We start from the raw sequence: 12,200 nt of genomic DNA on the forward strand, positions 1-12,200 counted from the left end.
CCAAAGTTACCTCTATTCGTTTTCTATTTATGGTTTTATTTTTAAAATAAGCGATTAGAGATTCTAAATCTTTTACTAAACTAAAGTTCAGAAATAACTTGAGGGCTTTTAACGGATGAAATTTTTATATTGCGTCTTATTTAGTTACTATGTTAAAAAATGTGGAAAAAATCGTCCATGACGGCTTGGACAATCTCAATCAGTCGCGCGGTGGCGCTTACGGAGGACGGACGCGTGTCAGTTTTTTGGCCGTGACAGTTCGCGATTTGTCAATATTTTTGACAATGATGACTTTGATGAGTCACAGTATAATAATATCAGTGTTATAGCCTGACCAGGAACATAAAAACCCTCGCCATGTTGCGGAAAACTAATGGTACTAATTTCTTTTAATGGCAACAGTAACTGAAAACTTCATTGACATGTCACCTTGCATGTCAGTCTATTGCTGTCAAAGTGTAAACAAACTTTATTTTAAATGTGCGCAATTGGTTTTATGAATTAAATTTCTAAAATATTTTTATAGTCGTGAAAGAAAAGTGGTTCACAATGTGTTAAAGTATTTGTCGAAGAGAAATACTAAGGGTTCGGACAATATTTTCATTGAATAATGTTTCCGACAAAGGTTGTCAAATTGACTGACATGTTTATCGTATAGTACAGTCCACTATGAAAATTAGCTGTGGTTTGTTTCAACTACCTATTTTAAATTTTTTTGTCACTTTCTAAGTGTTGAATTTTATGGGATTGGGAAAGAAGTACCGAGTTTGAAGCGTTCATGAGCAGACATTGCAGTTGAATATTCAAGTTCTGAATTTGATTATTGATGAATAATAAAATAAATTCTACTAGCTCGATTGATGGTTTCATTTAATTTATTTAAATCAGGTTACTTAAAATAATATTTTTTCGTTAATTTATGAAAATATCAAATTAGCACGTAATCCTGAATCCTGATTAGAGGTGGGCGCCGATATAAAATTGGCCGGCGGCGGCGCGCCGACTTTTTGACCTCGGCGGCGGCGGCGTCGGCGGCGTGACCTTGTTTGACCTTTGTTCATTAGGTATTTTTTTTTAAATCTGCTTTTTTAGTATCTGTCGTCAAGACTAATCAGGTGATTTGCAGTTGGTTGGAGTTGGAGCCACTAAAGCAGTGGTTTACCCTAGTAAATTAGCTCTCTTAATCATAGATACTTTGATATTTGGATAGCGGGTATGGCTGAGATCAGGTTCTCGTGTATTTCCTAAAGGCGAGCGTACCAATGTGCCGATAAAAGTACCCTTAACATGTATTTTTGAGCTCTTTGGAGGCACATAGTTAATGTTGGATTAGCTGACTGTCGGTGGAATATTATATTCAGTTCTGTTTTATTTATATTTATGGTCTTTCCATGTCATCCTACGGTCCAGGATTTTAATGCAGGTTGATTGCAGCAATGTGTCGAGGTCTAGATTGGCCGGAGGATAAGTTTCACGTCTTAAATAATATGGTGAGACTTCGGGGCTTAATTACATGCGCCACTTGGTCAGCCAAGCAGCTGACATTGCAAAAGTCTAGTCACTTTAAGATCACAGTTACATTTGAGGAATGCCGCAGCTTTCTGGTGTCTGGGCTACTTTACTAGTAGATGTTATAGAGTATCGGACCAAATACAGAGTCCTTGGGTACTCCAGCTCTGCAGCTAAAAAGAGAAGATTTTGTCACCGAGCTTGATTTAAAACTGTCTGTCACTGAGATAAGAATCCATCAGCAGGTAGTAGAAGTGTGCTAGAAGGTACTTTTTAATTTCAAAGAGTAGTCCTTTATGATAAACCCAGCTGAAGCAGCAGACCAAAAAAAAAGAATCATGTACATTCTTTTTTTTTAAACATTGTACTGATTATGGTTGGTATGGTTTCTGCCAAAATTTATGGTCGGGTATACTATATTACATTTGTCATACTTAGGCAAGGGAATAAACGAGCAAGAATGATAATTTTAACAATACAAATGTCAGATTAATTGAGCGATAAGAGAATTCGTTAGGCGACTTGCCAGCCTTATGGATAATTTCCAAAGTTAAGAGACTTGCGAGGTTCTTCTCACTCAGTGTGGTCATTGTCAACACCATGGACTTCATGGTGATCAGATCAAATGCAAGTGCGTTACGAGGATCCATTTTGGCTATTTCTTTAGCTTAGCCATCTCTCTTAGCGTTAGTTCTTTCGTTTCAGCCGAAAGACGTCCTGCGCCGCTCGCATCCAGGCACTTCCTGTGACCTTCCCCAAATCGTCGGTCCACCTAGTGGGAGGCCTGCCCACGCCACGTCTTCCGGCTCGTGGTTGCCACTCAAAAACTTTACTGCCCCAGCGGCCATCAGCTCTACGAGATATGTGGCCCGCCCACAGCCACTTGATTTTAGCGATTCTGTGGGCTATGTCAGTCACTTTGTCCTCGTGCGTCTTTCGTCCTCACTTAGCGTAGTAGGAATCAATCTTCTACTTTGAACTTGAGGAGGGTAAGCAGAAACATGGCGGTCAACTCCTCAGAGTCAAGTACAAAGATATCCAGAAGCAGCATACGAAAAGATGCAAAATGAGCCCTCTCAAATCACAGTGGGAAGGTTTGGCAGCACAGCACCTAGAATGGCGGGAGATTGTGTTGTGTAGAGCCGAGTCCGCGAATTCAACGAGAAACGCACAACTGAACTCGGCGCAAAACGCGATGATGGAAATCCCGTCCATCTGCCGCCATTCACTACAATTATGTTGGCGGCGGGTAATTACTCTCAATGTGCAAGGAGTTTGCCGCGAAGATCGGCTATGTAAGCCATCTTCGGGCGCACCAGCGCCGCTAAGACAGCTAAGTCGAAGTGGTCACCATGACCGAAATCGGTCGGATGAATCAGCATCATCAGTAGGAATCAAAGGCAGGCATAGCTGCAAGTCTCGGACCAAGTCCAATGCTTGATCTTATTAATTTTTTTGATTGAATTGTGATGTGGGATTATCCGTGTCAATGGGTTTAAATAAACCGGCTTGTCATGTAGCAAAGGTCTGAGATTTTTCTTGTCAGTTCGCACTCATGTATTACCGGACCTAATAAGCAGAGAACACTTTGAAGGATGTACTTTGTTGCCTTCCAGAGGTTGTGGTTCCCATTTGCATTCCGAGACATATTTGCCAATCTCTGTGTGAGTGATTCGCTTAAAGTATATTCCAATAGTGTGGGTTATCTGCCAAAGGAGGCGGGGATTTTTTTCTTGACAGCAAGAGGGACCGGCGCCTCGCGATCAATTATTTACTAGACCAAGCAGTAACTTGAATAATGTACTTGATTAACTGTTAATATAGTTAGTATTAAGGTATTCAATCAATTATTAGTATGGCATTAAGTTCGCCTTGTGTACAATTTATATGGCATTAAAGAATAAATATTATAGTTAGTTCTTCTGTTATATGGTTTACTGATGGGTCAAAAATGGGCCCTAACGTAGGCTTTGGCGTGTATGGAGAGCAGTCGAAGCTAAGGCTATCTCAAAGCCTGGGTAAATTTGCCTCTATCTTTCAGAAGTCTACGCCATTATTGAATGTGCGGAAGCTAACCTGCGAAAAAATTATGCCAACCACATAATTTACATTAACTCAGACAATCAGGCCGCGCTGATGGCCTTAAACTCCAACTTAATCACCTCAAAGTTGGTAGAAAACTGCATGAGTCGACTGAATACCCTAGGAAAACGTAACAGAGTAACGCTGAAATAGGTTCCAGGTCACGCGGGAATCGTGGACAATGAAAATGTCGACGAACTGGCCAGAGCGGGAGCGGAGGGAACACAATATGGTCCAGAACCCTTTTGTGGCATTCTCAAAAGTCTCGCTCAAATGACCCTGGAGAACATGTATTTAAACAAATCCTTTTAGGCATGGTCAGACACGCTAGGATTAACTCATTCCAAAGCTCTTATAAAAGCCTATGACCGAAAATGCTCTAAGCAGATCAAAGGACTGAGTGGGATCAAAATGCGCATCTCAGTTCGAGCCTTCACTGGACACAGCAGCTTAAACAAGTACTTCTCCACTATGGGACTGTCCGAATCAAGAACGTGCAGGATGTGCCAAGAGGCAGATGAAACGCCACAACACATTCTCACGGACTGCGGACCTTTGATGCGCAAGCGGAGCTTACACCTGGGCAAACACATCCTAAGCCCACAAGATGTAAAACATATCGCCCCCCAAAAGATACTGCAATTCCTAATGGATGCAGGACTCGGAGGCGAACTGTAAAGGAAAATAGCTGCGATCACAATAGATCGGTACCGGTCGCAGTGATACTAGGACTTTATTGAACTAGAATAGCCGCTCAACTTTATAAAAAAATAGTTCTTCTGCATTTGAAACACAAATTAGTACAGTATTGGAGAGGAATAAATTTCAAATAGTTTGTACAGCATCAGTATCGGCGCGCCGACAGCTGGTCGTCGGCGGCGGCGGCGTGAAAAAATTCGCGGCGGCGGCGGCGCGCCGGCGTGGCGCCCACCTCTAATCCTGATACATAAAGTTAGCCTATTAATTTAACACAGGTACGACTGTACTCAGTGTTGCACTATCAAATGCAATTGACGCGCCTCTATGCCAGGGTTTTTATGTTCCTGGTCAGGCTATACTGGAGAAAGCTTAAATTTTTGATTTAAAAATTATCAATTTTGTCTACCTATTGAAATTTAAATCGTTCGCATCCTTTTAAACGAAGACTCTACTCATGATACATAGTACATTCCTCTAATATGAGACAAAACCAATAAGTTAAAATTACATTTTAATAGTACCTACATACAATCGTCTTACACTATTTAGAAGAGCACACTGACACAAATAAATAATAAAAATACTGTCTAAGGTCTGTAGCTAAAGGTCTAAGCTGCAAGATAGAAGAATCTTCTAGCCAAAAATATGGCAGATGCAGCAGATGTCAACGGATTTAAAACTGGAGTTCATGTGACTCCTTGTAGACTTGAGTGTCTAGAGCGTCCCTTCCTCCACCATGCGTAAGAATTTTCACAAAAATACTGTCTAAGGTCTGTAGCTAAAGGTCTACGCTGCAAGATGGAAGAATCTTCTAACCAAAAAGATGGCAGATGCAGCAGATGACAACGTATTTAAAACTGGAGTTCATATGACTCCTTGTAGACTTGAGTCTCTAGAGCGTCCCTTCCTCCACCATGCGTAAGAATATTTCAAAAATACTGTCTAAGGTCTGTAGCTAAAGGTCTAAGCTGCAAGATAGAAGAATCTTCTAGCCAAAAAGATGGCAGATGCAGCAGATGTCAACGGATTTAAAACTTGGAGTTCATTTGACTCCTTGTAGACTTGAGTCTCTAGAGCGTCCCTTCCTCCACCATGCGTAAAAGTTTTCCAAAAATACTGTCTGAGGTCTGTAATAAAAGTCTAAACTGCAAGATAGAAGAATCTTTTAGCCAAAAACATGGCAGATGCAGCATATATCAACGGATTTAAGACTGGACTGGCACCACCTTGCAATGTCATCCTCTCATTGTTATCTGTAATGTAAATTATTTTTAAAATGTATTTAAAAAATAAAATGTTCGTTTTATTATTTCAATAATCTGACCTCTCAACTCAACCACACTACACAAACACCTTTGTTCGCAACTGTACTGACGAAACCTCGATATTATACCGTTCATTTAAGATGGCAAGCTTTTTGCTGCGGTAATGCACTCCAGGTAACCGTGTGTGGTGCTTATTGCTCATAGTAATTTTCGATACAGAGCCCCGTACATACGTTATATATGTAACGGCTAAAGATAGTTGTGAACATAAACTTAAGATTAGCCGGCTAAACTTAAGTTTATCTTCGAGAAGCAGCTAAAGTTCGATAACATGTTAGTTTGCATCGTGATATTCCATCTTTAGCCGGCTAATGTGCACATTAGCCAAAACGAAACGGCTAAAAATGTATTCGATGGGCGCGCTAGGCCGGCGGAGGGCTTGAGGGGGCGGTGGGGAGACAACGCGCGCGCAGTTTTATTTTGTAATTTTAAATACCTACAGAAGATTCTGTAATGACCAAATGGTTCCTTATTATTTTATTTTAATGATTAGGTAGATATTGTTTTAAGTAATTTATATTTTGTTATTGTAATAATTGTAATTTTGAATACCTACATAGGTACATAAAAGTATGTGTAATGAAAGTGATTATTTCTTAATTAAGTTTTCGTGTCAAAATAGTAAACATTATTACATTGTTTCCTTTTCCATTTCCTTCTACATTTTTAGCCAGGGGTCTGCGGTTACACTTAAGTTTAGCCGGCTAAAGATAGAAGAAACTAACATTAACACCTCGTCGAAGATAAACTTAAGTTTAGCCGGCTAATCTTAAGTTTATGTTCACACCTGTCTTTAGCCGTAACATATATAAATTATGGAAAGAAAACACCCAGACCAATACAAACAAATATGTATGCAATTTTAGTATGATATTTTTATTTATTAATAAACAAAAAGACTGAACAAAATTGATGCGTGTACTGATTAATGTAATTAACCACATGCAAAGCTTTGTGAATTGCAACAACTATAATTTATTATCCAAGCTCTAAATAATCGCTACTACGAGTAACTGATCATAAAATGTTTTTCCAATCGCTCAAGCTCCCGAGGATCTAGCGATAGGTCGGGTGACGTAATCTTGAAATTCTTTTAGCCGGCGCGGAACTTCCGGAAGGTCGGGTGACGCCACGCCTCTTTAAACCGTGTTTACTTTGGCAGTTATATTCTATATTTATTCGATTCTAAAATATATTCCCAAAAATTTTGAAAGTTGTTTTAATTTGTATCACTTGGATATGATTTGTATTAGAAAGTGCTGTGAGTGTGACGCTTGAATGGTAGTACGCTTGAAGTCTGCGTATTTCTATACTGTGTAGCCGCGAGAGCTCTTTGGCGCGCTGTCTTCGGCGAAATATTGCGCGCGCAGATTTTGACAGCGCGAAATACCTACTTTAGCAGAAATACCAAGCCTTAAAACTACACCGTCTCCGAGAGATATACCCGCACTAACTGACGGCTTGCACTTTCAGGGTGGATAGCGCTGTTCACGCTGCCCAAGGCGTACGAGATGAACAAGCCGCAGGTGGACGCCAACCTGGAGCTGGCGCGCGCCAAGATCGACGAGATCTCCGCCAAGTGAGTTCCCGCGCTAATCGCGCGGTTCTTTATGTAACCTATTCTTTTTATGATATTTTGACAGATAATTACTATACTTACGAGCAAAAGTATGGAATCAGCACCTTGTGTTTTGTTCCGAGCAATCTTAAGAACTGAGTAACTATTTGTGTATCTGTGGTATCAATCAAAAGTTTATAATACTACCTTGAAAATGGTACCATTTTTATTTTTCTTCTATTAGTCATTTAGTTTTTATGATCGCTCGAAACAAATAGGGTGATTCCATATTTTTGCTCGCGAGTGTATAAAACTCGCCTATCTTTGGCCGATTGAATTGGGTTTGAGAATATTAGGGTCAAGAGGGGAGTGGGAACGTATGCGGTAAGTAATCGTTTAAAATAATGTGTGACGCTGTGTGTTGCAGAGTGCGGGCGGTGGTGCCGCTGGGCAGGAAGACGGAGAGCGAGAAGGACAAGTAGGGCGTGCGAGCGAGACAGCAGCCGGCGAAGCCGCAGCCGGACTTCACTCACTGTTTGTTATATTTATTATTATTGTACTATTAAATAAAGATACTACTTTACGTGTAAAGCTTTATGAGACGAGTCATGCGGAGATTATTGTATTTGCTTTTTGAAATTTTAAATTAAAATAACTGTCGAACCCATCTGTGTTTCATTGTGCGAACGATCATGTCGGAACTCCAAAGATGACGAAATCTGTTGCTATTGTATCACTCGAAGAAAGTATTGTTACGTCTTATTGGAAGGTACTACCGTTCTATTCATAAATAAATAAATTGTGTGACTAAAATAATACGTAAGAGCAAGTGAAACTTCTTTGCGTATCGATCCTAACAGGGAGAGTGGGAGATTGCACTTTTAAATTAAATAAAACCACTTGCATTGCACTAAATATATAAGGTGTTATTTTTTGTACTGATCATACTTTACCAACGCATCTAATAAAATCATACAAATACAACCCAAGTGTTTTTAAAAAAAAATTCAGGCTAGTTTTTGTTTTTACTTTTCCTAACAAAAAAAAGATATTATTTTTACAACCATCCTGTCTTCACTCACTGCCTCTCTCTCTTTCTTTACTCATTTCATTCATACGAGTACGAACAATGGCCGCGCGCATTCATTCAACGTTCACACACATAAAGGTTAGATTACACTAAACCTACGTTACCAAAAATTATCACTCGTGAGTATGTACGATGTTACGTCATGTTAATAGGTACTACGCGCTGGGAGAAACAAAATCTAGCTACATAAGTAGGTAAATAAGTGTATTTTCATTAGTGTAATAGCGGGGGACTTTTCCAACGAACCGAGGCGAATCATCCGCGTTAAACTAGAAATTTAAAAAAGGATAGAAATTGGAATTCAATATCTACGGTTTCGTAATGCCTACGCAATTTATTTAGAGACGTAATAAAAAATTGATAGGTACATACCTATTACTACTTCGCTTCGCTTCAGTGGAAATGCACCCTAATATTGAATATGAATGGGTGTTGTAAATAAAACTCACTGATCAATTTTCCTGGTTTTAATTCCTAAATTATGATTTGCCATCACACTTTAGATTCATTGATTTTACTTATTCACACATTTACCTATTTTGAATGTTGTTATTTAAAGTTCCTAGGTTATTATTACACTAATCACAATACATTTTGAACGTCAAGCCTTTGTTGAATGTTCACGTAAACACTGTCTTGCACTGTCTAATCTAGCCACGATCGAATTGAGGTAATGCTTTCGGGCTGCACACTTGCTTGCTGTTCACTAGACACCACGTCGGATGTTGTATTCACAATTCGCGCACTAACTTTTTTACGGAAAAAGTCCCTTTCGCGTAAACAAGCACTCATCTGTCCAAATCACACTGTAGGTATGTACCTAGGTAGACTTCCGCAATAACCATCGATAGAACTAGGTCGCGGTCGTGGTCCTCTGGCAACAACTCCTTGATAAGGCATTCCGTATTTTTACGCAAAAGCCGCCGTCTGCGGCGCTCGCATCTGGGTACCGCCAGCACTGTGCCGGTGATTGAAATTGAAATCCAGAACTTCGTCCTCGAAGCGCACGGAATCTCGTCAAGTCAGGATACGGCTGCGCTCCCTGAAGCGCTGCGCGGCTCCAAACAAGCAAGGTATGAAGGTTTTCGACTCGTCAATGTTTCTCGTCGGCCAGTTAGTGTGCCCGAAACATAATTTCACCTGCGTTTTGTTATTGATCAAGCGCGGCATTGTAATAAATCACACATACACTGCAATACGTTTGGGCGCATTGGACGGACTGGGACGATTATTTATGTTGTTGCGCTCCCGCATGCCGATCGGCGGCTCGGCGCGGGCTGTGGGCGCGGAGCGACTGGCAGCGAGCGATATCAATATGGCCGACTCACGCGGCGCGGCACGTGGCAGCGGTCGTTGCCCTCGGCCGGCTACTACGATAGTGCGTACAAACGAATACTCACCGCGCTCAAAGGATGATTTATTTTTTATTTTTTTCGAAACATTCTTTGTCGTTTTACTCGAAAACTAGCCTGAATTTTTTTTTAAAAACACTTGGGTTGTATTTGTATGATTTTATTAGATGCGTTGGTAAAGTATGATCAGTACAAAAAATAACACCTTATATATGTTACGGTCAAAGTGATAAATGTGAAAATTATGAATAATCGCCGGTTATTATTAATAATTACCGACAGTCGCGGTAAAAGTGATAAATTAATCACATTTAACAGTGATTATTTAATAATTCAACCTTAGTACTAACCAATTTCATAAAAGAGAACAACATCTTGTGTACGTGCTCGTGTACAGCCAAACTTTTGAACGTTTTGATATCATATATTATATAATTTGGCATAATGAGTTTGGAATGTTTCTTGCATAATATTACTTTTCCATGATGCCTATAACATAATGTTTTGATTTAAAGTGAAAAATAGGTTAAGGTGCGGCGGGGGTGGCCCTTGGGCCACCCCTTAGCCGCCTATTTAGTTTTATACACACATAAATAACCTCATATTAATCACATTTACCAAATCATGCGGTAATTATTCATAATAACCGGCGATTATTCATAATTTTCACATTTATCACTTTGACCGTAACATATATAATAAAGTATATCCTGTATACAGGGTGATTGGGGTATACTCGAGCTATTCCTTGAAAAGGGGGTTATACATACTAGAGGTCATTAGTAACAAATTAACGTCCGTAACAAACGTCCGTAATAAACATTACTGAGTATTTCTCAAAAAAAATGTACGTAACGAAACGGTAGTAACACTAAATGTAGTAACGAAATAGTAAGGCCTTAAGGCTTGTTATACATTGGCGAAATATTGTGAATGCTCTTCATTTATTCAATTCGAAATATTTGTAAGTATGCACCCAAATACGGGGTAATATTAAGGGGTTAGAAATAAAATAAGGGAGTAATCATTCATACTATTTTAATAAAATTATTTTTGTTCCATCATGTTTATCCATTTTGAGTCGTTCTCTGTAAGCTTTTTGCCTTCCGGCATTGTTTTTTGGCGGCATTCCTAAAAAAAGAAATGTAATCTAAATGATTTGATTATTTTTTGCTGGTGGCACTTCTGTAAAGCAGTAGTATCCAATCCTTTTGTTATTGACGCTCTATATTTTTTGAAATAAATTAAGTAGTGAATATTACTATGCTTAGTCAGGTAATAACAGTATACACTCAGCATTATGTTGTACTTTTTCGTAACGTAACGAAATTCGTAAAAAACTTAACGAAATATTAGACAAAATGAGATCAGACACAAGTATTTTTTTGATAAAAGCTGTTACAGCAAATATAAAAGCTTACTAAATGTTCATACCACACGTATTACAAAAAATGGTTAAATGAAGACTTACCGTTCTATATAAAATCGCTGATTTTACTTCCTGTTACGAAAAAGTAATCCCACAAAACACACACGTTTTCACTAATTTTCGCGATAGATGTAATGGCGGAGACGTCAGGACAACAGCCATTCAGAGTGCAGCTATTGTTGTCCGTGTAAAATAAATACGGAATTGTTCAGAAACCATGGGAAAGTAGAAATAAATCGTAACTAAAGAGTAAATAACGAAATAGTAAATGAGAGCGACTCATTTTGTTTTTTTGCTTTAAATTGCCAATTCATTATGACACCTCATAGAAAATCAATTTGATACAGAAACTGCGATTACTGTAGAACGATAATACAAAGAAATTTACAATAATTTAGTTACGTATCGCATTTTATGAAACAAAAATACATGAAAAAGCTAGGGTGGCAAACAGGTTTTTGTATGAAAGGTAAAAAAGGACTATTTTTAAAATATCTAAATATTTGGTAATAAGTAGGATTATAGCTATAATTCTTCGTTATCTTAAAGATTAATATTCATCCTTCAAAATTGTGTGTTTTTTTTGTGTGATGATTTATAAACATAAAACTTTTGAACTGTTTCAAAGCACACTTTTTTTTTTCAAGATGTACATTTTTTTTGAGAAATACTCTACTATGAGGTCTCCCAGTGCGCGTGGACGCACAGGGTGACAGATGAACCAATCACAGAGCTCCATTCAACGCTGTGCGTTCGATTTGCTGATTCACTTAAGCAAGCATCGTTTGTGAATACGGGTGTAAGTCCAGCTAACCAGGGGTCGAAACTAGATGGATCGAGCTCGTGACGGTTTCTTCGATTTTCTAGAAAAAAATGTGTATAATACATAAACTTCGCCACCCTAAACATTGAATTGATACTTTTCTGAAAGCCCTACCGATTCAAAGATACTTTGTGACACCCTGTATAATCATTAAGTAATATAATATTTTGCCCACAGAGGATGGTTATATTCTCTAAGTTTTTGCTTAAATTTTAATACGAAATCTAGCGGAAACCATCAAAAAGGTCACGCAATGAGAGTTGAGAGGGCTTTATTCAGAGAATGAATTCAGAGAACTACTCCGTTTTCTATTTATTTCAACCAGTAGGTAGA

At 38.8% G+C, this 12,200-nt stretch overlaps 1 protein-coding gene across 7 annotated transcripts in view; it reads left to right on the plus strand.

Moving 5' to 3' along the window:
- LOC135072361 (reticulon-3-B) overlaps window positions 1-7,838 on the plus strand; it is a 33,073-nt gene extending 25,235 nt beyond the window's left edge. For all 7 annotated transcript variants that reach the window (XM_063966253.1, XM_063966254.1, XM_063966256.1 and 4 more), the window contains 2 exons: window positions 7,089-7,194; window positions 7,601-7,838. In XM_063966253.1, the coding sequence (XP_063822323.1) occupies window positions 7,089-7,194; window positions 7,601-7,655 (161 nt within the window). In that variant the 3' untranslated portion in view covers window positions 7,656-7,838. The remainder of the gene's footprint in view (window positions 1-7,088; window positions 7,195-7,600) is intronic.
- Window positions 7,839-12,200: the final 4,362 nt, after the last annotated feature.

This window comes from Ostrinia nubilalis, chromosome 6 (assembly GCF_963855985.1).
Source record: "Ostrinia nubilalis chromosome 6, ilOstNubi1.1, whole genome shotgun sequence".
NCBI classification, from domain to species: domain Eukaryota; kingdom Metazoa; phylum Arthropoda; class Insecta; order Lepidoptera; family Crambidae; genus Ostrinia; species Ostrinia nubilalis.